A 26,522-nucleotide genomic window follows, 5' to 3' on the forward strand; every position below is an offset into this window, starting at 1 on the left:
AGAGAAAACTGAAGGGAAATGTTGCTTGGCTGAGATCAAATCGACAACCATCTTGTTGTTTCGATTGATAGTGTAGACCCTATTATCAGCGAAGCTCCAATTAAGCTTGAGCTCACTTAAAGTTTTGATTCCAATGATGAGCTCATAGTCATTATCAGGCGAGACGTATGCAGTCATATTCACTTTATGATTTTCAACCATCAATTCACATTCGACTAACTGATCATACACTGAAGAAGTTCCATTGAATGCTTTGAGCTCAGTATGGCAAGGGCTTGTAACCAAGTTGTTTTTACCAACACAGTCTCTAGAGATCAAATTGACGTGAGCTCCAGTGTCCAGTAGTGCCGTTGTGGTGTTACCATTGAGAAAAACTCGGAAAGTGTTGAGAGAACCTGAAGCAGTATCTGCACCAATGGAAAATATTCTTTCAACATTATGTTTCGGTTTTTCATGTTTTGAAGTTTTAATAGGAAGTTTGGGCTGTGTGTCTCTTTGTTTAGTCGGTTTTAGTTGAGTCAGAGTTCTTCTGAGCTCTTCTTTGTTAGAGATGTCTGCACTGTTTATCTGCTTCTGCAATTCATCTGGTAGGCCTAAAAGAACCAAAGTAATGAAGTTGAAATCGTTGAGCTCAGGGAAGGCTAGCTGGAGAAGCCTCTGTTTTTCGTAATAATACTCTAACAGTGTACCTCCACGGTATTCCCATGTGAGAGCGGACTGAGCCTGAGTTACTCTGTTTTGACCAAAAGCGTCTAGGAAGGCTTCACGCCATGAGCTCCAGTGAGAAGGAAGGTTCTCAATAAGGCGAGAGTTAAACCATTTCAAAGCTATGCCATCCAAGTAAGATTTTAGATTGTTAACTTTTGCATCGTCTGTCAACCAACCGTTGAACTCCGAAGCTTTTTCGTAGCTGATGATCCATGTTTTGGCATCTTCACTTTTACCATTAAACTTTGTCACTTCCATCTTTTGATTTCTGGGACGAGCCAATGGAGCCATTGTTTCCTGGAAGCTTTGCATCATAGTACGGAAGGATTCCATCTGCATTTGCATCATCTGTTGAAGCATATTAGCCATAATTGGCTCTGAGCTCACTGATGTAGACGGTGGAAATGTTGGATTTGTATCACTTACAGATGGATCAGGTTCATTATCTTCATTCAATTCGTCACTAACTGAGCCAACACTGAAGAGCTCATTCAAATAGGGCTGAGCCTCTTCTTCATTGAGGAATAGAGTAACAGTTTTTCGTCTAACCATATCTTGAATAGCGACGGTAACAGGGTCTTTGTTTGCAATGATATCATGTTTTTCAAGGGCTTGAAGTTGATCTTTAACAAGAGTCCATTCATCATCCTCATTCAAACGATACTTAGTAACCAAGACCGCACCATCTCGTTTCACTAACGTGAATTTAATCTTTTTAATAGACATAGCCATCCTGTCGACTGCGCCAAATATCGTGTTCACAATTTGAAGTATTGGGAATTTTAAGAAAAACTTAAATTGAACACAAAGTGAGTGTGAGCTCACAGTTAAAAATACAAGGGAATTTGAGGTAAATTCGACTGTGAGTGTGAGCTCACGGTTTAAATGTAAAGTAAAACAAAAGTATAATAAGAATTGAAACTTTAATGTTTAGATATCAGGAATTCTAACGAATCTCCCAGATTCAATGGTGAGCTCACGGTTTTATAGTGAGCTCAAAGGAAAAGGAAATGGGAAAACACATGTTTAGGTTTAAACAAAAGAAAAAGAAAATAGTTTGGTGTGAGCTCACGAGGTGAGCTCACGCTTGAAAGTAAGAAAATGTGAAAAAGGATTAGCATTAGGATGCAGATTAAGAATTGAAAATGAGCTCAAGATTTAGGGTCACTACAAGACCTATATACTATTGCATCAGATCTCGAAAAAATATGAATCTATTGTTTTTTTGACAGACTAACAATTTTGTTTGTATGTCGGATAGCTCGTCGAAGTGTAATTTCGATGTCATAACAAAATCCGAGCTTATCGACTGGTTGGATAGATTTTGAAGTCCCTCCTTGCCTCACACGCCTTTATACCATGCAGCCGTTTGACGACATGTTGACGTGACAATATAACAATTACGAGCATGGATAGTTGGAAACTAAAGGGCTGCCTACTACGTTGGATGGGAATATGATGGGTATATCATCGATGCAGATATCCCAGAATCACTTCGCAATGGATATTAATAGAATTCCTATTTCAATAGCACACTGATTTAATGATTGATTTTGTGAAGTTACTTCGGAATATCAAGGACACTCAAGGGTATTCAAGGTCAATCTTCATGTGACCTCTAATTGAAATTGGAAGGTCATTATCTGAGATCGCAAAATTTTCATATCGAGCAATCTGAGTCGCATGGTCATAACTCATGCTGGCTAGAGGATATGAGTTAGTACATACTATTCAGTTAACCAATCTTATTTAGGAAGAATTCATTTATCATTGCAATGGTAAAAGTTATGCACTTGTGCCTAACATTATCGGGTCACAATTTTATTAGATTTTTTCCTTTTCCATGTTTTACATTGTTTTATTAATACTTGCTTCTCAGTGATTCCAATGCATCACTATCTTTAATTTAAAGTACCCTAATATCAATAAAGCGGTCAAAAGTACATGTTCTAACATTTTTCAGTCTACAATATAAACTAAAAAAATGAGGATGATCTTACAAGCATGTCACTTCTCTTGTTAGGTCATTCGATACATAAAATTTTAATTCTATCAAAAATGGCTATTATCAATTTTTTCTCACTTTTGAAGATAAGCCGAGAACTGAAGCTCATGTACCACATGATCAACGAGAGTATCAAATACGAAACGGCTTGGACATGCATTTCAAACCTTGAGAAAGCAAAAAGACCTTCAATGGTCAAGAGCAGCCGAAAACATGTTCAAACGAAATTCATTAGCTATTTTTGTTCTTCCTGCGGTAAGAGTGTTCTCACCAGTTTAGTTTGATTGAATAACAGAATCAAATTGATAAACTGTTTTCTTTTCAAAATTTTGCACCTTCATTGATCACCTAAATTATGTCTCGCTTTTGAAATTTCGAGTCATTTGATTGGCCAACATCTGAATGGTAATGTATTTTGTTTGGGTTAAAATGAACCTGAAAAGCTGATGTTAAGATTGAATAAGCCATTTCCATCAAGAAAAGCTAATCATCATTATGAGGGTGAAAAGGTTCAACATGAATTGAATAATGATGAACAGCTAAAAGACAAGGCTTTTTTGTTTTTGTTTGCGCCTCTCTGAGTTCATTATTATCTTGGTAAGATATGAAGGATAAAAGTACTGAGCAAAACAGAATGAATCATGATTATAATGAATGAGTGAGGAGCCAAGTGAAAAAGATGCTCTTCTCTTTATAGCTGGTTAACCTTTACCATCTTCTCATCATCCTTACATCATCTCTAGTTGATCAACAGTCTTACCTGATGTAACATTGAACCAGAATTTGATTTACCTTTTTTTCATGGAAAAAGGAAAAAGGATGCTTTTCAACTAGTCAAACAAATGATAAGAAATGTTCAGGGTTTGTGAAACAACGAAAAGGAAATAGCAACGATAGATTGAAACTGAATAAAATGAGATGTAACCAGATACATGATAAAGTTCTTCTTCTCCATTCATACCAACAACATGATATAATTCATGGATAAATCATTGTAACCTGTAAACAGGTAAAAGAGTAAAAGACGAAAATTGTTCTTTCATTGAATATTTTTCGTTTCATGTTGATCATTATTGACCATTTCAGGTCTTATTTTTGCTCTTTTCATGGACATTATTTTTCCCTTTCTCTTCGTGAGGAAAGATATTCTTCTCGATTCATCATTGAAATGAATTTTATTCAATTTATCATTAATGGTCAGGTAAACGAAAATGAATGTTGTAAACATTTTGAAGCAATTGCGAGTAGAGAAGTTTTTTGGTCTTACCTGGCACTTGGTGGCTTTATCTGTACATTCAGAGTGACAATTGAGTTTACACATTTTACATTTCATTCCCTGTCTAGAATGTCCTGTTGAAGGAAAGGAAAAGAGTTGATCATTTATGTACAAAATTAATGTCCATTTGGTTGAGTAAAGTAGGGAAAAGTGACAATTTCACTTACCTCTAAGAATTTCATGGCAAACATCACAGGGAGTAATTTTCTTGTAAGTATATTCAGTCCATACATGTTGACCTTCGTAAAGGTAAAGTGTTGAATTTGAATCTGAACTGCCTTTAAGTGCTCTTTTTACATCATCATTTCTGTTTTGGGAAAAAAGTAAAAAGCAAAAAATTGAAAAACCTCATTTTCGATTCTCTTCAGGTAACACAGAATTTTGAAAAAAACACAAATTCCAATCGGATAGATTCATGTTATCATAAACTTTGCTATTTAGCTTTTTGTGCTAATGAAGAATTTCGAAGCAACGGAAATGTCTTAACTGTCTTAAATAAAATAACATCTTTAAGATTAAGATATTATTTTTTCACGATTTCATTCGATTCGAAAAGTAATTACAAAGAAAAAAATGCGTCAAAATTCAGAAATCTTAGAACAAAAAACCAAAAATTTGACTATCAATAAGTTAAGGTAAAAAAAGATCGCAAGAAATCTTTTTTTCCTAGCGAACAGCTAAGCGATTGAAACCCTAATAAGACACCCGTCGAAACCTTTTTGCATTTCCTTTCTTTGAACTTTTCGTTTTCTGCTCACATTCAAAATCAAAAAATTTCTTGAATCCAGTTCCTTTTCACATGCTTCCGAACGAAAGATTTACTTGCAAAGTTATAAGAAGAGTCGATTTGTTTCGTGTTTTGAATTTAAATGTTCCAAAATGTAATTCCTTTTGTTTTCGATACCTTTTCCTCTTAACTCGAAGATTACATTTTACAAAATGAAAAACATTTTGTGGTTAAACTTGAACATGCAAACTGTTTATACTTTTAGTATTTAAAAGCTACAGAAATTGGAAAATTTAATAAAAATACTATATTGTATGAATGAAAAATATTGAATTTACCTTTCATTGTTTGAAACTGGCGATGATTTGAGACTTTTAAACGCTTTGAACCATTTCATCTTGATACTTGTTGTACTTGTCGTTGACGATTTTCGTTCTCGTTGAACCAAATAACCATTATCAACATGAAAATCACGATCTTTGGCTGTATATAACTCTATCTATTGGAACAAGTGAAACAAGTGAAAAAAACAATTTTTACTCTTTTCTCCTAACCTCTCAAAAGGATTGTAAAAATATGAACAACAAAGAACCAAAAAAGCATTTATAAGCAAACCAATTTATCGAATTGAACAACTTTTTTCTATTTTTTACCTTAAACATCGTTTTTGCATGATAAGTGTTCAACCTTTTTCGAAAAGGGTAGAAATAGGCAAAAAACGAAAATAAAGTTTCGTTTCATTATCACAAATCCATAAATACGATGGCAAGTGAACCTCTAGAGTAAAGTTGATGTTCATAGCAAAACAAAAGTTGAACTTTTGTCATTTTAAAATTCCAACTTTTCTCTTTTCTCTTTCATTTTCATGACAATATAATGAAATGATAAAATATCATTAATGATCGTTCAATAAAATGATGTAAATGAGAGTAAATCATGAAAATGCTTTTAATATATTGCCGATCGTGAAACGTTAATCAAGTTATAAAGTTTTCATTCAATCACATTTTATTCATTTTCAAAGCTGTTATCGACTGTTATCATGGTTTGCTCATCTAATTGCAGGCAATTCAAACAATGTTTAATGGGCAGAGACACAAGGAATTGTTGATAGAAAGGGAAGAAAAGGCGATAAAAAGACAAAAGATTTACCTGAGATTTAATTGCAGCCATTTGCATATGAGCCAAGTGAAGATCAAATTTTTTCAAACAAATCTCTTCTTGAATCTCATTAGCTTTATTGTGAAGATTTGAGTCGAGACTCCTGTAGAAATGAATGAAACAAAATGACAATTATTTCATTCTTTGCCATCAAAACTTCAAACGAAACAACTTTAAAATTCTTCTTAATTTTGTTCTTTCAATTGCTATCATTAAATCTGAACAACATGCAAAGCAACAAAATTTTCATAAAAATTAATCGAAAAAAAATTCTCAAAACAAACCAATTTGTTCAACTATTTTGTTGCATTTCAACTTCACTACAATCTCTTTAGCTGACATTTTCTTGAAAAGAAAATCTTTTCTGAAATTTCTCGATAGTTCATTGATGCGCAAGAAGTGTTGACCTGGTTAAGCGATTTGATCGACATTCATTTTTACTGTAAGATCAAGGTAAAGATCATTTTGATGTTTGTTTATATCTAGACGAAGGTCATTGAAGTTGAAACTTGACTTGGTAACTGGTTCGAGTTGAGTCAACAGATTTGGTTTTAAATTTCATTTGAATTTTAAATTCATTGCTTTACATCTTCAGAAGGTTAATGTTGAATTTTACAATTTGATAGTCATTCTGGTTTCATCATTTCTCGATAAAATATTAATCTTACCTTTGCTGTAATTTTATAAGTGATTCCAAGGATTCTTCGAGCTGCTGAATTTTACCTTCAAGATCATTCATTTCTCGCTTCAATTCGTCCAGTTTACTCCTAAAAACATAACGGCACGCTTTATCAATATAAAGCTCATTAGCTAAAACAGCAACAACTTCCTAAGAGGAGAAGGAAAAAAGACAGAAATGGATAACAATCGAAGTCTAAAATTCATGTCAAAAGCTGAATGGTGAAGCATCGAATAAACAACAACAAATCTAGAATCAAAACTCTTTACATAACAGTTTTACCTTCTTCATTTTATACACATTACAAGTGGTTGGAACAAAATAAAGTTCAATTTCAATCATCATTTCCATTTCATTATAAACCATTTTCATGATAAAATCTTTCATTCCATTCTTTAAAACAAAAACCTAATTGAACTTTCAATTGTTTTTCATCAAAACTTTTGAACGACTTTGAATTGTTATACTTTAATAAAAAATTTACTAATGAATCAACACAAAGAATGACGAATTTTCATCAACAAAAACATCATTAGGAAAGGAAAGGAAAAAAAATTTTTGGAATTTTTTCCTTTTTACTTACCGGAGGAAAATTGGCATTGATTGCAGTATCGTTGATTAAAGCGGGCGAAACAAAGTTGTGGATTCGAGAAGGCAATGAAACTTTGTCGACATTTAGAGCTTTAATGTAAGGTACAATATCATTCCGTCCATTGATGCTCTTGGCTGCATTACTAATCGTCTGATAATGATTACTCTGTTCACGAATCTGTTGAAAGGAAAAGAAGAAATTAGAACGGAATAGCGAAAAAGTATTTTGTACAAAGAATCGGCCGTTACTTGCAAGTCGAACTTAATCTGGATTCACCTGATAAAGTTTGATAAACATTATGAAAGGTAATGATATTAATAAAGATTTTGTTTACTTCTTATTTTCAAGCAAAACAAACAGGTAAAGTTAATTTAGTTAAGCACGGAATGATGATAATAATAATATAAATGATAATAAATGATACATAATCTCAATAGTTATCTGTTTTTCAGTTATTCTGGCTGACTTGAGCTCCACGAGTCATGATAATTGCAAGATTTAAAATCAAATGGAAATTGCAACTTGTTTTTATCTCGTCTCATGAATATCATCTTGGAGTGAAAAACACTGGGAATTTGATTTGAGTAATTTTGCCATCACATTTCGGCATTTCTTATCATGTAGCAACTGTGCCAAAAGGATTGACGATTAAGTTTGTTGGTTTACTTGTTCAAGATCAACTAATGGGTAAGGAGTAACAAGAGTAAACATTGATTATCAGGGAATGGACATTATTTTTTCGAATCACGATAACAGCAACAAGAAGAAAGAATACAAAAAAGGATTGTCTTTGCTTCTTCAAACCTTTCGTTTCCTTTTCATGTTGTGCTCTTTTCTTCAACTATCAAATTCTGTATTCTAAAAATAATGTCATTAATACTCTTTCACTTACTTTCTGTATCAATACTCGACTAGATGAACATTGTTTGTACTTTACTTTTCATTTGTTTTTCTCTCACAATTTGTCAGTTTCATTTCTAATTTCTTAAAATCTTTGTCTCTACCAGCTTTTATATTTCATGAAAATTTACAGAATATTTAATTCATTACAGGGAAGCTAGATTTCAGTTTGCCAAATTGAAGTATTTTTCTGTGTAAAATCTTGCTGGTTGACAGTTTTGTTTCTAATGAGAAAATGCGATCTCAAATAAGTCTCGGCAATGTTATCAATGTGTGAATTTGTGATCGGATTGAAGTCATTAAAAGACTAATGGTTTCAAAAAGTTTGCATGAATTATCTATTCCCAGCTGACAAGCTGAAGAGTATCATTTTCATGGAAGTGTTCATGTGAGAAAGGACCGAAACCAATACTTTTCGGAAATTAACGATTCTCCAATGAGTAAATTCTGTAGACAGCAATGAGAGTGTCACTTAACTCGTTCTGCTCCAATACAATCCTGTTCAACTTGACCTTTCTTGGTTTGAAAAACTGACATCAATCCTCTCATAAACCCGTCTATAGCACAGTTGTGGGTAGCAAAGAGTCAAAACTTTTGCTCAAATGTCACTTATGCTCATAATTGACTTCATCTCACTAGGATCATCTAAAAGTGTTGCAAAAACATGGAAATCAATGATGTCTCTTCGTTTCAACTATGCACAGAATAATCGCCAACTACTATAGCAGCTCATCAAACATCATTTCAGTTTTCACTTAACGATGTAACAGCTACTTCGATTGAAAATAATCAGTTCTCGATTCAATTGTTAGAATATTGTTCGATTTCTGTCCCTATTCAATCTATATGTTTCATATTGAGATAAAGTATCTTCCATCACCTCAGTGATAGTTGAGACGAAATCATTAGAAAATGTCATTATTAACTTGAATCTAAATGGATCATCATTAATGCTCAGACCATTTGCTCAGCAGAATAAGATAACTCGAGTTGTGTTAGAAAACTTTGTCACTTTTCCCGACTGAGATAAACACTTGATTAGACTAATTTCACTAAGTGAATTAACCTATTCAAGGTTGAAATTTGTTCAAGTGAAATATGTAACATGTAATGAGATGAACAAGAGTGCATTAGCAATGAAACTTTCACTAAATGTCACCATTGTTAATATCAATAGAATTATCTAAATTTTCTTGTTCTTACAATGTTAACAATGAAATCTGATCAATAAAGTAAGAATAACTTTTCATGAGAAAAAAGCTCTTTTTATTGGTTAATTGAACCAATCCATTTATTCGTACCAACGACTGAGCAAACAATTGAATTTTTTAGTCAACAAAACTCAAATTATCGACACTGAAAATGAAAGCATAATGAGCAAAGTAAAGAAAAAGATGAAGACGAGAAAAAAACGCAAGATTGAACAAGAAAACAATGGGCGAGCATGAGAAAAAAGAAGAATCATTTTTTCATCATTCTTATTTCATGATCGTTATCCATAATCCAAACAAGTTCAATGCCAATCTATCGATCAAAATCACCATTTTCATCATTTTTTCATCTCTTCATCCTTCCATTCAACAACAGCAGATCATCATTACTATCCATTTAGTCTCATCTTCTGAGCACCTTCAAGTTGCACTTTTCATTCCAAATCAATATCAGAATGCAATTGGAAAGAAGAGCAAAAAAAGAGAGCAAAAAGTTATTAATAAATATTCGCAAAAGATTTTAGTTTTTTTTCCATTTTTTCAATCTTTTTTCCTCTCTCTGCTCACTTTCATTTGTTATCATTATTTTGTTTCCTCTCAACCTTTCGATGAATCATTAACTGAATGAAAGACGAGGGGAAAATGTGTCTAAACTGAACCAGAATTTTGTCAGATTATGTTCATATATTGACTCTTGTCATAACCATTACATCAACAGTCCAATCATAATGATTATCGAAAAATGTTCAACAACAATATTGTTCTCATTAGATCAATATTTACCTGGAGGACAAAATTTCGATTTACCTTTTCTTTACCTTTTCGTTAACTTTATTTTTGCTCATTTAAACGTTTCTCCTTCAACTTCAACCTTTGTCATCATTTTAACTACATTACTGTCTCTTAATGTAGATTGCTGTTGATCAAGTTTTATCAGTTTCTTTAAAGAAATTCAATTCTACATGAAAATTCAATTGAAAAGTTGCATTAAACTATTAACAGCAATTCAACAAATCTTGTTGTCTTTCGTGACGTGAGAAACTTTAAAAGCAGATAAACTGTTATGGATTTGTTTCGTTTGTTTTGTGAGTTGAATCTATTGAGAGTTTACACAAAACTTGAGAGTCGATCAATTGAACAAATACGACGAAAAGGACATTAAATGGTTCATTGAATGGTAAATTGTGCACATTTAAAGGCAACTTTTCCATTGAATTTCAATCATAAATAACTTTATAATTTTTTCTTCTAATTTTGCTTTCAATTCAAGTTTACTTGCAAGTATCTTGATCTTTATCAAATGATAAATTGTGATCCGGAAAGGTGAACAGTAAAAGGATTACAAATTGATCTCGAGAAACAGCAACGAGCTGAGTGAAAGGAGCAACAAAGGACAAGATAAATTGACCATTTTGATTGGGAAACAAAACCTGTCCTAAGCTACATTCAACTAGCTTCAAGACGAAATGAAGTTCAAGGCAATGTTCATTATCAAACCTTTGCAAGTGAATAAAAAAGATGAACCAGAAGGCAGAGATGAAAGGGAAACAATCATGCTACATTCAGGTGCAAGTTTAACTCTAATGGAAACAAATTGACTCGAAATTATCATTTAAAATGAAATGTTGATTAGAATCAAATCAATTACAGGAGTTGAAAAAGATTGATTGTTTCAAGTTTAACAATTGTTACAATAACAAAATTACCCGATGATGAATCTTTTAAAGCAAACAGACTAACGAGTTAACCAAAAAAAAGCGTTGAATTTTGAGTCAAAAGCCTGACAAAGTTGTGAGTCAAAGTTGCTTTTAAATAAACAAAAATGTTCAGTAAACTGTTAAATTGCTCAACAATGAGGCAACAAATTAATTTCAGTGAATCATTGGGTGAACCAAAGTTGACTTTATAGCTTTAAAAGATGAGTTAGAAGTTGAAAGTAAAGGGAAAGAGATGAGAATCAAATCAACTTTAATCGTCGAAGGTATACTCATGACGGTCATGTTTCTTGTCCTGCTGAGTGTGTTAGGTTAGGTTGGTTTAGGTTAGGTTGGGTTAGGTTAGGCAATGAACCTTAGTCAGAGGTTGGATAATGTAGACTTTAGTCGAGTCTATTGGGCAATGAAAATGATGGAATACTATTTGAAACGCTTTCCTTCGTGGGACCCCTTTGATGCAAGTATTGCAAAGGATCAGCAAATTATTCAGTCTTTGGAATTTCTGTTTACTGAGCAATATTTACTGGCAATATTAGTATTTTTAAAAGTCGACTTGGTTAAGGATGAAAAGGTAATAGGAAAAATGTAAACATTAATCTCAACACAATACTTATCATTTTCCTGTAATTCAAATTTTGTCAGCTTTCAAATTTTCCATTGAAAAAAGTTTTCATCAGATGATTCTCACTGGGAATCATCGTGATTGATTGAGTTTACACATTTTATTTTTCCCTTTTTTTCCTTCTACTTTTCACCTTTTTTCCAACCTTTTATGCATCATCATTAACATGCCCATTTCATTCAAGGTTATCAACACACAATGAACAGACTCTATGATAGATGATTACCTTATAAGTGGACATTTACTCGGATCTTTCATTTTGTGCAAAAATTTAATTTAATTCACTTTAGTTGAACACGCAATTGGCAACAGGGGTGTTCAGTGCCATTGCACAAATGATATTGAATTATCGTGAATCTGTTAATTATGTTAACAGATATTTGAGTTTAATCCATTCATTCATTCTTTGAAACTGATTGCTATTGACCTTAGGTTCTATGCAGATATGATCTAATTTTATGCTGAATCGTCAGTTGAGTTTAATATGAATTCAAAGGAAGAGGCGTTGGAAATATCAACTCTTGAACAATGGATGCAAAATTTTGGCTTCATTTACGTTTGATTAGCCAATCTATCAACTATTGAGCATTAATCTTGTGCTTCTCCATTCACTTGAATAATTAATTTTACAAGTTCATCTTGTTTCCTCAATCAACAGATTATAAAGTAATTGATTAATTGATTGTGAAGAGGAAAGAAAAGCCATTGATGCAATTTTATCCATTTATTATCATTCCCTGTAATCTAGTAAATTTTTGTTCAGTCAACATTTTTGTATAATCAAATGAAGTGACATTTTCTGTTTCATCTGTGAAACTTGTTTGTTATCATTTTTGAAACAGTCACAGAAAGGCTAAATGGTTTAACTGAAATTCACTTTTATACCAAGTTATTCAATTGACTAAACTCGACTTCAACTCTCACTGTTTATAATATTGTTGTCTTTCAACTCTTTTTTGCCTGTTCATCATTTAACCATACAATTCATGTCATCACAGGACAAATGTCATTTACTGATGCTGACAAAAAAGCCTTATTCAAGATTCATTCTACCTCATGAAATCTCAGGGTTGCTTCTGTTTGCTCTCTCTCACTTTTGTCTTTCATTCAACAACCTTTTTTGTTTCTTTTTCTGTTGGATCAGCATAAAGAGTAATAATACTTGGAATAGTTCAAAGGTAAAATTAGAACAATCGAGAATAGACAGTTCAATAGTTTGGACTGTTGGCTGAATATTATCATTGTTGATTATCAAATGCAATGCATCATGTAATCTTGGTGATTCATAAAGATGGGGATTCAACAAGAAAAGGTGGAAAAGAGAAAAGAATTGAAGAAAAAAATATTGATAATCTTTACCTATCAAGTAAGCTTACCTCATTTATCAAGGTCAACTCATCGATGAATACAATAGTTGATTAAGTAGAGAGTTGTAAATTAAAGATTGTTCATTTATAATTGCATCTCAAACGATCTTCAGCTTGATCGATCATCAGCCATGATTGATTAGACTAAACAGATAGTTTTTTGCTCAACACGAGTAGTTATTTGAGCTTTGGAAGCAAAAAAAAGTTCTGTTTGCTCAAAGAGACAACCTCAGATTATAAGTTGCAATGATAATAACTCAGATTTAGTATCATGAACATGGAAAGTTATTTGCAAACAAAAGTATCGATGCTGACGATCTTAAGAAAAAGATTCAGTTGAATAACACTTTCGATGAAAATCACTTAGAAATCAACTTTAAACTTCCACTTCTCTAAGTCTACCCTTGGTTAAATCAGTCTGACCAGGCTGAGCTCTTCGTCAGTCCCATTTATTGCTGATCTCCACACTCTAGTCACAATAGCTACATGTATATTCATGTTATGGTTTTTCCGAAGATTCTTTATAATAGTTTCGAATATGGCTAAATTCAGAGAAATTTGGGCATTATCGAAAAAAGTGGCGAGTCGTTCTGGACTTGTTTCGGTGAAATGCATTGGATGAAAATTTCTAAAAATGGAACATTTAGTGTTTAGTAAAATTAGAGTTTTATTTATCGATTATCAATTTATCTTAAAAAGAGATTCCTTATTCTCATTTGTCTTCATTTCACTCCAGATTTCAGCATGGACTTGAGAATAATCAATCCAAAATTTCCACAATTGTCTATTTTGTCCACAAAAAATGGAATTTTCATCAACACTAAACATATCCTGAAACTCGATGCATAATTTAGATTCTCATTTTTCCATGATAAATCGGCAACTAATAGAATATTGGGAAAAATGAAAACTGATTTCACCTCATTTCTGCCTTTAATATCATTATAAATGTTCAACTTTTACGATTTATGAGAAGAATATAGAATTAATGGAAATTCGATGAGAATCACAATCGTGTTATTTCAATATTAATAAGTTTCTCTTTCATCTCGTAATGTTATTCATATTATTCAAATGATTTACCATTGGCAGCTAATAAATTCAAGTCATTCCATATTTATTAACCTTCAAACATATTAATGCATTTCAATTCAATTTTCATTCAACTAATAACTTCAACTTGAACACTGACTATCAACTAAAGAAACTGATAACAACAGAAAAAAAACTGAATAATCTGCAAGAACTTCAAGCACTTGTTTCTTTTTCTTCATTTCTTTTCCAATTATTTCACCGACTTATTTGTCCAATTCTGATATTTATAAATTTTGCTCGACAAAAATCGTTATTCAAGTTGTTACTTGTTAATGGATGAATTTCATTGAAAGGAAAAAAACAAATTTAAAAGTATAAAAAGTTTGATAAACTAACAACAATTTTGATTATTATTATCATCATTATCATATTATGGTAAAGTTATAGCACTTTTAAAGGCAAATGTGAACATTTTTCATTCCCTTGTTCATCAAAATTCAATTTAGATAATAATTGTTATTCCCATTATTATTCAAATGAAATATCGAATAATGAAAAATAAACTTTTCCATTAAATACTTTTGATTCGTAAAATGTGATTCTTTGACATTTAACGATTTTCGAGTTTGATTCTTACCTTGTTTGTCAGAAACTCGGCAGCTGAATGTATTGAACAGGCAAGAATATCACTCACGTCCAGATATGCTTCTTGAAGTTCCTGGAGAAGAAAAGAAATCGAAAAAATGAATTTCCAAATTTTGACAGATTTTTCGAGAAAATTTTTGTTCGAACATTGCAATTTCCTTGTCGAATGATTGATTTTGACTAACCACAGTTTTTCGTCTCTGCCAAGTGACTAAGCTGTTGGTGACTTTTAATGAGACGAATGGTGAAAATGTTGCTCAAGGGAAACTCAAATTATTGTGTCTAAAAGTTGTGATGAAACAAAAGATGTTAACTTTTCTGTGAAAAGTGAGAAAAGGTTCATCTTGTTGTAACTCTTTACTTCATCTTTCATCATGTTGAACAAAAGAGCTGAATAATCTTATCCTGATGAGAATGGAAAATGAGAAGAAAAAAGAGGAAAAAATAGGCCAACAGTAAAGAGGTGAGATTAAATGGCAAACATAATACTCTTGAAGTAACTTTTTTTTCTCGATCATGATTATCATATCATCATGATCATCACCATCAACATGATCAGCATACATCATTGGTGGAAAAAGTGCTCAAGGAATAAGAATCTCTCATTTTGTCTAATCATTTGTCTGTTTATTCGTCGACCACAGTTGCACCCTTGAGTTGCATCATTGGTTCGATACAAGAACTTGTTCAATCTTTTACCGTTATTAACCTTTATCTATTGACCTTTCGAAGACAATCTTTTTCATCTTTATTCTCCTTCCATTACAATATCATTATTCAAGATTCATCATGTTTTCATTATTCAATGAATATTCATGAAGGCAAAACATTTTTAATCTTGTTTGCTGTTTAATAATTGAATCTCAAGATTTAACTCCAAGAGTCGAAGCTGAAAAAAGTCTCAAGAAAAGAAATTTTTTTTCTCCACTTTTTTTTCTAAACAAAAGTCGAAAGTGAATCAGTTTCAATGAAATTAAAAGTCGATATTGGAGAGTAATTAAATTTGGCCAATTTTCGTTGATTAAAAATGATGGATTGAGAAGAGGTTTGAAAAGATTTTAGTTCATTCTTTTCAATTCCATCTTGAACGAATCAATCAATTTCGCTTTTAATCGAAGATGAATGGAAAAGAACTTTTTCGTCCATTTTAAATGTTCTTCTTTTCATCTGTTGATTACTCTTGAAATTGATATTCTGGGTTAAGGTTTAGTTGAAGATAAACAACCTAATTGCATATCAAGTATTGATATAAATTTGGAATTCTCATGAGAGAAAAGATAAAAAATGAACGAAAAAGAGTTGAGAAAGTTTTTTTACGATAATCTGATTTGGCTTTCTGCATTTTTAGTAACATGAATCTGTGAAGTAAACATTCATTTTCCTGAGCAACACTTTTACCTTGAGCAAGTTTGCAAGGTTTCACTCCTTTCACATTGACCTTGTTAAACTTATCAAAAGGATGCTCTTTTCACTCCCAGTGATTCCTGGGAGGTTTGAACCACTGGGAATGGTCATAATCACTTACCTCGTAAAGACTGGGTAACACATCGCCAACATAGAGTTTAAGCATTCCGTTGAAGGCATGAAGTTGGTGAACATAATTGTTGTGAGCATCGTAATAGGTAATCAAATTGGCATCAGTTTGTTCAACACAAAAGTTATCATAAGCCGCAACATAATCAGATTGAGTCTGAAATGGAAAGGAAAAAAAGGATTTTAGATGAAAGCGAAAATGTTATAGAAAATGAGTCGAGTGGAAGGGAAAATTGATTACAGATAAAATCGTCGAATGATTAGTGAAGAAATTATTGCTCAAAATCGATTCTATTTTGCCTTCATGGTTGATCATTTTCACGATTGTCATTTTATGAAATTGTTCACTCCAACGGTAATCGAGGAAATGACAATGGAAATGCAAAATTTTACGAATGAAGAACTTTGTTTCAACGAAAATTTTTGAGTCGAAAAATGATCGGAAATTGGACAGAACTTTGAAGAGAATCACTTTTGGAAAAGAGTTTTGATCGAGGATTTTGTAAATTCAAGTTACATTCAAGTTCGATTCAACAGTTGAGATAACTTGAAAAACTGAAAAACTGTTTTCAATTTGAAGAGCTAAAAGTTTTTCTAAATGTAATATCGATTAAATAATGAAGGCATAATTTGCTATTTTACCATAAATATTCACTTTTATTTTGAAAACGTAAACAAGCAATAAAAGTGATCTTCTAACAGTGATTTACTTTCACCTAATAAATGTTGTTTACTTCAGTTTTGATTAGGAAAAGCAATTTTACTTGAGCCGAGAAAACTTTTAATGGTTGAAACAGATATCTAATTTACTTTATATCAAACTGGAATGACTTATCAATTGCCAGATGCTTTAATCGAAGTCAAACTCGATTTTTTCAAAACTTTTAAATTTCGAATCAAATCGTTTGTACAGAACGAGAAATTGTCCAAATAACGAACTTTCACAAAAGACAATTTTCTACTAAAAAATAGCTCTTTAGTTCGATGCACTTTGACCAAATTTTTCTTTGGAACAGTTGATCGATTGAAACTCAAGAAATCTAATGCCAATGAGATTTTAAAAGTTCGAGTTAATTTCCGTTGAAAGCGAAAATCGAAATTTTGAAAAATTCTTTTAAACCTTCATTCAATTTGGTGGAAATTTCATCAACTTTTAATCATTTTTTTCGTATTTCAATCAACTTATAAAGCAACTTGTACAACTTTCAACTGAACTTTTTACAAAACTCTTTGAATAGAAACTTTACTTTCTCATGATCATCAAAGAAAATGAATTTTTCCTTCTCGATGCAATTGAACCAACTCGAGATCTAATATTTAACAACTTGAAGGTTCAAAATTGTGATAAATGTTGAAGTAAAAAATTCAAAATCGATGAGAAGAGAAAAAAAGTTTCCTTGAAACACTTTTTTCTCTCTTGACGTTTCTTTTTCTTTCCTTTACAAACCCAATTAATTATTAAATTCAATTTGAACATTTGACAATTATGAGTCGACAAGTTTGGCATTAACCATTAAATTTCCACAAATTATCAAGACTCGAACATTGTTAGTCAAAAATGTCTTTTTCTTATTCTTCATTTGCTCTTCATTCATTTGCTTTATTGCATGATGAGTTCATGAGAAACGAACGTCAAAAAATTATTAACGGGTAAACATGACGAGACATTTGTTGGTTCATTTGGACTTGAGAAAGGCAATGAAAAAGGAAAGCAAAAAATATTTCACTTTTTGTACTTCAACATTTCTTTTTGATGAAAAGCAAAAATGAAATTTGTAAGCTCAAGGTAGGGATGAAAAAATGAATCAAATGTTTGCTTCTTCATTGTTTCATGATGATTCAAAGTGAAACATTTTCTTCTCAACTTTTTTATATATTTATAAGGAAATTTTTTTCCTTCGCAAATTCAGTCTTTCCTGAGAGATTTAGGTGAACAAAGAAAACACATTTCATTTCGTTCATGTTTCTTTGTTTTTTTCATTTTTTTTATTCGTTTCCTACCTTTTCCTCTTCATTTCAACCCTTTCATTTTTCTCATTTCATTATTAAACTGATTGAAAATCACAGTTGAAAGACTGAAATGGAAAAACCATTTGTCATAATCTATCACGTCAATCCAATGAGCATTTCCATGAACTTTTTTTCTGTGCAGTTGAAGATGGTAGCGATAGTGAATTGAATGTTTAGGTTTGATCAACAGTAAACTTGACCCAGAATTTATCAAATCAGAAGGGAAATGTTAATCAATTGAACATAGAAACTGATAATCGAGCAATGTTGGATTAACTTTGACATCAGTCTTTACCTTTGAATAAGTCTACTTTTACAAACAGAAAAGTGCAGTTCTGAGATTTCAGATAATTTATGCTTTTTACCGAAATCGAAGTAAACACGCCACGAAAGTAATGTGGTGGCTCTGATGGGACTACAAACGTCTCAATCGCTGGGAGCTTCTAGCAGCCAGACAAGCTATCACAACTCAATCCTATTTTTAGCGATTGGATAGAGTCATAACATGAAGGAAAGAAGACAATCGTTAACCTGCCTTATACTGATCGACCTCATAGCGCAACAATGAGAAAACAAAAATTTCTGAGCTTGGCTGGAGTCTGACTCGAAACTTGATCATTCGAGTCGATCAAGACCAACATCTTTGCTGGCCATAAATTGTTAACTTTGTACAACTTTTTTCTTCACCAACTTTTGTTATTTTACTCCAAAAGCTAGTGAATTAACAATAAATAGAGTTGATTGCGTGTTTTAAGACGAGTGTTTCATAAGTTTGAATAAAGTAATAATGAAATGATTAAACTTAAGGTAGACAGTAACATGTTCATTTGTGATTGCAATGTTTAACAAAATGAAATCAATAAATTAACCAAAGAATGGAAACAAAGTCGAGTGAGAAAAAGCACTTTGACAATGAAAAGACAATGGAAACATGCAATCAACTAATCAATATGAAATATCATTCAATCCTTTCTGTTGTTACTCAGTCCAAAGTTTTCTCTTTTCATTGAAAGGCTAAAATTGGTTAACATTGACAATCTTGCCAAAAATGAGCTTCCATTGAACACAATTGAAAGAAAGTTAAAGTGGATACAAAAGCAAAGGAATTGATGAAAGTGATCAGTAAATACAATGTGACAAGATTGAAATGATGCTATTCAGATGTTTCCCTTTTCATGATCCATCATTTTCAATCTGAATAAATACGATGAGATTGGACAGGTTGGCTTTACACAAAAACAATTTACTCGATTCAATTGACTTCAATCTTCTTTTTGAATAATTATTCAACCTTTTCTCCTGAAACTCAACTCTACTACAAAACTATCAAGACTTTCAACTGAAATATGAAATGGAAATTTGGTCAAAACTTTTCTGTAAGTTGAAGCTTGTAAAATGAAACGAAAAGGAAAATTTCTAAATTTAGTTTGTTTGGTCATCCAAATGGCCATTCAATATCAATTTTGTATAAATGTCAACTCGAGACTCTGGAAGGTAACAAAAGTTTCTCGTTCCTCTCATCTTAATATCAATCGATCTTTTGTTTCTTCTCATAAGTTTCGCGAAATAATTTCGTTCAACTTTGAATCTTTACTCGGAAACTTGTCACTTGTTTCTAATTTTATCCTCCATTTAATATGCAGAACATCAATTATTTCATATTAACATCATTTACTGTTTCATTATTCACTGTTTTGTGAACTAAAAGTTTATTCCATTCTTCATATTGTAACAATCTTTTCCCTCTAAACTCCTACGCTTAACCAGAATCCATGGCAATCCATAATCATGTTCAATCTTAGATCATTTAGTTACCTTGTTTAACATCTTTTTTGTTAACAAAATTGAAACTGTATTACTGGAGTAAAGTTTTGAATCTTTAGTTGTTTGTGCTGAGAAGCTGAAAGCATCCAACATCTTTTCCTTGTAAATCTCAATTGAAAAACTGTCTGAGTTTCAAATGGTGCAATATTATTTATTCATTGCTAAACTCATTTGGTTGCTTTTGCAGTTGAAGTTTTTTGTTTTTCTTAATAATTTACGACATTTGATGAAAAACTTGAGCAACTTTTGGTAAAAATTTCATTTTCAAATTATATTAAATGTGAATTTTTCTCCTTAATATTGCTTCAATTTTCAAGGTTTTCAAGCAATGAGTATTTGAATTTTATATTTGGTGCTTAATCAATTTTTTATTATGTTTATGGCTGAAAACTAGAGAAAAATTGAGCGGAAAGAATGGAAAGATTGATATAATTTTTAATCTGTTTGAGCTTCAATTAAGTTCTGCTGCGGAAATTAAATCTTACTTATTTTGCTTATCAACGATCTCTACTCAAGATTTCGTCATAAATAGACGATATTGTGCTAGATCAATATGAAAGAGACACAAAGTAAATTTCCGATTCGTTTGCAGTACTTTGACTGTAAATTGGTGAGTTGAGAGGACATTCATATCCTAAGCAATTAGAGTAAATTCATCTCGAAGAAGGTCTTGAGCAAGTGAACAGAATGTCACTGAATCTCAAGCGTTTCTTTCTGTTTCTCTGTTCGCTCATATCACTCTTTCATAGCTAAGTAAAGGGTTTACTCTAGTCAAGGGTCTAATTGTTAATAACAATTGTTCCTCAGCTTTTCCTCTTAGTTTCTATTCTCTTCTTCTTTATCCTTGCATAGTATTTGAGTTAGTATTGTATTGTATTAATATGTGTAATTGTCTTGTATTAATTAGTTAGTTCGATGAGCAACTCAACTCAACTCAATTCTGCCGAATAAAAGTAATGTTCGTCTTTGCGATTGATCACAGATTCACTGTGATGCATCCGATGCATGATGATACGTCCCATAGTATACTTGCAGTAGCAGAGCATTTCGTACTGAAATATTTAACACATTTATTATAAACCACCGAGTTTTGCCAGTTGTGATCCATAACATTAGTGATGAGCAATATTCATTTCTAACACATTTCCAATAACTTTTTATTTTGTAAAACTCTGGTTTTCGTTCAACACTCAAAACTCTTTCCATTCCTTTGGATTTTTAATCCAAAATCATTAGTCTTTAGTGATTTTCTTGGACTCTTGAATGCTCAATATTTTAGTCTAGTAATTATATTCATTAATAAAATGCCAATCGTACAACAACAAGCACATTTGGTTTCTTAAACTGAAATGATTAAAAAACGAACTCTAATTTTGCAAATTGCATTATTCCGTTATGTGCATTATCTGATTATCTGGGCAGATGAACACAGCATGTGATGAAATTAGCTGAAAGCCCAGTTTCAATAATAATTTGTACAGTGAAATATTCTGTTAATTAACTGTCTAATGATAAAATATAATTACATTGGTCAAGAATAAAGTAAACTGTTGTCAGCGCACCAGCAAATGTGGAGTGAAAGGGAAAACCTTCAACCTAAATATAACGGTCTATTAACTTGAACCAGGGTTATCAAGCAGTTGATCAGATCGTTCATCCATAACCATATAAACATAATCCATATCAATGTCATATCGATCAATTCATTATCATTATTATAATTATATTTATTATACAGGCCATAATAGTCCAACAATTTTCTCTACATTAACAACTTACTCATCACTTATGGAACCATTTTGCCATTTTTTATGTCACTTTTTAGCATCACATCTTTTCCTCTATTCAATTGGACTTTTTTTTTCATTGCAAGTCCATCTCATGACAAAGAATAGTAAAACCATGAAAAGAATGAAATGAAAAGAAGAAGAAAAAAAATGATGACCGCCATAGTTTATCATTCCATTATCATCAACATTCTCACTCTTTTGCTCATCAATTCCCTGTTATCAACATCTATGGTTAAACTTGAATTCTGTATATATTTACACCTTTTTCATTTCCTTTCTCATTCCAAGCAGAAAGACTTTTCCAAGTCAACATTATCCATTCAAATGGTGTCGAGTAAATCAGTTGAAAGGTTTGAATCGTAATCCACAAGTTGACAGGCAAGTTGAGTGGTTGGATAAAAGGAATGATCAGATAAAAGAATTGAATGTTTTTCCTTTTTCTCTTCACCAGAACTGTTTACTTTAAAACTTTAAATGAGATTAAATTAATGGAACTAAAATGGAATTGAAATTTTTTTCTTTTCACCTTTGAGCAAACATAAAGCCACAAATTGCATTGATTGTTGTTAATGTTATTGATTTGTATTGTGGCTAAAAAAAGGTGTTGTTCAACAAGAAAAGACAAAATGATGGATTAAACTCTTTTTTTTCCTGTTTCCCTGTTAATGCCTTTGGAAAGGTTAAGTTGATCGAAAGCGTAACGTGATAGAGTTGACCATTTAATTTGATTGCAAGTTGATGAATCAAGGAAAATGAAACCAATAATCATTAAATGTAACAATTTATTAGTCAACCTGTGGCCAAGTTTCTCGAGCTTAATGGCAACACAATGTTAGCAAGTTTATTGAAAAAGTTGATTAAATTAATGTTGATCCAGGTTAATCTTGATTCATGCAAGTTACCATTTGAGATTTAAGATCAACTTGAGAATTGGTTTTACATGCATTTGAATGTAACCTTTTGTTGCTCTTGTAACCAACTTTAGTTAATCAATCCTGGTGACTGAACAAGACGCCAAAATTGATCCAATGAATGTTGAGTAAAGTGAGTTTCCAAAAGTAATTGTTGAATCAAATGATTAATCTAATTGAATAACGATTTTATCCATTTGTCGATAAGTCCAACAGCGAAAAATCAATCGAATTTTCTGATCAACTTTTCTACAGACTTGATTAAATTGATTCTCTAATCAGAATTGAACTTTCAACTGTGAATCGAACTGATCCTTCTTCAATGCTTGCTTCATCATGAAGTTGTTGTTTCTATCATGTACAATTTCAATGCTCTGTCAGATCAACAAATTGTAGTGAGAAATGATTTTATCACAAAGCTTCAAAATGTTGAATTTCGTGTCATTTCATGCATCAGATTTTCCAAAATGACAGACCTTGGATGGATTTCAAATTGTTGAGTTTCTAAGTTTTCTCGACTGTGAGACTTGGTTCATTCACAAAATTCATAAAAATGTGAAAATCCTGCAAATCGAAAACTACATCGAAATTTTGGTTCGATTAGTGAATTCAATCCTGAGTTGAGCAATTTCAAAGTCCGAGTTTATCATGGAAAAGGCATGTAAAATGAACCACAGATTGTCCTTAAACTCTATAAAGATTGTGTTGAAGGCATCAAGATGGATAAGTAAAGTTATCTAGTTATGAAAATGCCTTCTTGTTGAAATTTCATTTCGTAAATGTTCCATTTCAGTTTTCTTTACAAATCTTTTTCTAATTTCACGTTTCTGAAATTGATGCTTGGCTTCAGTGATTGAAATCCCTCAATCCATAAGAAATTGAATGAGACTAAATTCATGTCAATTTCAATCTGAAAGGAAAAGTTGAACATGATTGAACTGTTGAACAAACTGAATCCTCCATTGCTTGAGAAGTAAAAATTGTTGGATTAAACAAATTGATTTGTACACATCAAAACGAGTAAAGGATCAATTACAATTGATTGTCAACACTCGGAACAAATGCAAGTGTTGAACCTTCCAGATCGTCATGAAATAACTGAATACAAAATTTCAAAGAAAATCACTTGCAACTCTTGCTGTAATTCAATTGCAAGTGAAAGACAAGAAACGAGAAAACTTTTGATAGTCGATAATGTTCAATGGATAATTGCATGTAATTTTTAACTTTGAATAATTAAGTAATCAAAGTGAGAAGAAATGAAGAGTCTAAGCTCAACAACTTGAGGTGTCAATGCAAATGAAGGGCAAATTTTATATTTAAATGTATGCAAATGATGTTTGAGAAAATTATTTTTATAAAAGTAAATGCAATTGGATGATAATGATTCCAAGCGAATGAAGAAACGCACAATAGATGAATGCTGGCAATGGGTTAATGTGATACTTTAGTTGTTATTTTTTACTGCCAATTATGAGAATCGTTTTCATTTCATTATTTGTTCAAGGTAAGGTTTGTTAGGTAAAAGGTGGAAAGAGTAAAGTAACAAAATGATTGTTTACAAACCTTTTTCAACAAATCTTCGGCTTTCCCCAGTAATGCGTCCAGACTTGCTCGATGAATGAAAACTTTGCGCGATTGAAATTTTCGATGAAAGGTTTTCTCTTTTAATCCGGTTCCAAGGTTGCGACTCAGGCATCTTGACATGTCACCGTGAATTTGCGAGTCAACTTCAACTTCTTGCAATAAAAGTTCCCAGAGAGTGAATAAGGCAGAAGGAAATGATGATCTGAAATAGAAATTAAAAAACAAGTGAATAAAAGCTTAGTTCAAGCGCTGAACAAAATTCGAAAAAAAACTGCAAATTTAATATCGAAAAGAAAATTGCAATTTTCTCTCTAAATGCGAAAGTAGAACATTCAAAAGCATTCGAGTCTTAAAAATGCTTCTTAGCAAGTCTTGACAGTATCATGACAAATGCACTTGGACATAGCCGATCGAATCGGTAAAAAAGATTTTGATTTTTTTATTGTTTCCGAGTTTCGATTTTCGCAAACTTTGTTTTTTGGCAGAACCTGATTCTACGAATTAAAAGTAGAATGAGCTAAGCAATAGATTGGACAATCAGTGTTTGCAAACGCAATTTTCGAGTTCAAAAGTTACTCAAATTTTCTGTTTCAGGTTAGATTTTTGAGACCTTTACCAATATTTTCAGTCTCGCTATCAAGTGGAATCGAATCAAAAAGCAGAGTTAGATTGTAATGACTAAAGCCTTCTAATTGTTCGCCAACTGTTCGAAAAAAGGATTCAATTTAATGGCCAATTAAATCAATTGGCAACAAGTTGAATCTCTTCTGGTTGCCACTGCAATGGCATATGTTTAACCCAATTTCACTTTGCCAGTCAACTGAAAATACATGTGCATCTCACAGGGTTTTTTCATTAATATCTTTTTCCCACTTTTCCAGTGCAAACACTCGAAGCCAATATAAACTGTGAACTTGTTTGATAAACAAATGCTACATTGTTACCGTTGGTTAACCATACATATAAAATGAGTAAAAGCATTCAAACAGGTTTCAATCAAGATTGTTCAATAAGCGAACTCATCATTTTATCACTTGCACCTCGAGTTAATCTCAAGTTTACAAAAGAAGCAAAGTTTAGTTTTCAAGCCAAAAAAGCTTTAGAACCAATTTTATAACCAAATTGAAAATGTAATCAAATTAAGAAAAATAAAAAAGCCAAACTCGAAGATAATTTTACTTTGAAAATGCAAGTTTAGTAAACTTATCATTTCACAGGAAACATTCAAAGGTAATATGTTGACTCTTTGCATCTCAACCAATTTGTTTAACCATATTTTTGTTTTCCTTTGTAAACTTGAATTCCTTTATCATCATTATCATGGAAAAAGAAAACAGAATTTTCTTGCTCAACATTTTCAACCCAATTAAAGAATCCAATTGAACAATGAAACTCAAGGACTGAGACTACCTTGACTGTAATCTTGTAAACTTGCCAAGGAAACGATGAGAAAATAATTGAGCCAAAAGTTGCTCTTCTTGAAACGACAAAATGAACATGGAAAAATTTGAATAGAAAAAAATGTTTTCCCCTAAAAATTTCAACGACTCCGATTATCAAGAGCAAGAGATTATCGAAATATCGCAAAATTCGAGGACAAATGGGGTTTGATTAAAGGTCTAACAACAGGTAAATATTGTTATCAATAATGTCTACTTAACTGAATAACAATGGAAAAGCTTTTCTCCTGCAAGATGATATTCTGACCTATTTACAGCATTTGTTATCATTTATTATTAATAATTTGTATTATACTATTTGATAAAAGGGAAAATATTCTTTACACCAAAAATTCATCTTCTTTTAACTCTCATTTTCTTCACCTTTTTTCACTTTCATCTTCATCCTTTCAGCCCATTATCAAGATTCTCATTTTAGGTTTGGTTAAAGATAATCATGATATTTGATTCATTCATTTGAGGTGAGCTCATCACTGAATCTCTGGAGCCTTTCAAGTCACAACAAATTTAACTCAACCAATAATATATTAGGATATCAAAAATGATAAGAAACAGATGAAGAAGGAAAAGAAGAAGAAGATTCGGAAAATGATGGAAATGATGAAAATGTTCATCATGTGAGGAAAGAGTAAAGAATGATTTCGTTGAGGATCGTTAGGACTGGGAGTTGAACATTTTTTGTCTATTCGTTTTGGTGAATGGAAAATGGAAAAGTATTTTGGAAATGTTTTTTGTTAATAGACTTGAGGTAGACTTGAATAAAG

The 26,522-nt window shown here is 31.8% G+C and overlaps 1 protein-coding gene across 5 annotated transcripts in view; it reads right to left on the reverse strand.

Moving 5' to 3' along the window:
• The window catches only part of LOC107363641 (uncharacterized), a 46,494-nt gene that overhangs the window by 12,814 nt on the left and 7,158 nt on the right, over nucleotides 1–26,522 (reverse strand). For all 5 annotated transcript variants that reach the window (XM_015930907.3, XM_015930905.3, XM_015930904.3 and 2 more), the window contains exons 2-10: nucleotides 24,278–24,500; nucleotides 16,169–16,333; nucleotides 14,636–14,716; nucleotides 7,140–7,325; nucleotides 6,546–6,706; nucleotides 5,869–5,980; nucleotides 5,055–5,215; nucleotides 4,157–4,296; nucleotides 3,981–4,063 (exon numbers count right to left, since the gene is read on the reverse strand). In XM_015930907.3, the coding sequence (XP_015786393.1) occupies nucleotides 3,981–4,063; nucleotides 4,157–4,296; nucleotides 5,055–5,215; nucleotides 5,869–5,980; nucleotides 6,546–6,706; nucleotides 7,140–7,325; nucleotides 14,636–14,716; nucleotides 16,169–16,333; nucleotides 24,278–24,500 (1,312 nt within the window). The remainder of the gene's footprint in view (nucleotides 1–3,980; nucleotides 4,064–4,156; nucleotides 4,297–5,054; nucleotides 5,216–5,868; nucleotides 5,981–6,545; nucleotides 6,707–7,139; nucleotides 7,326–14,635; nucleotides 14,717–16,168; nucleotides 16,334–24,277; nucleotides 24,501–26,522) is intronic.

Source organism: Tetranychus urticae, chromosome 2 (genome assembly GCF_039701765.1).
Source record: "Tetranychus urticae isolate SD_2017Ah chromosome 2, NJAU_TeUrti_SD_1.0, whole genome shotgun sequence".
Classification (NCBI taxonomy): domain Eukaryota; kingdom Metazoa; phylum Arthropoda; class Arachnida; order Trombidiformes; family Tetranychidae; genus Tetranychus; species Tetranychus urticae.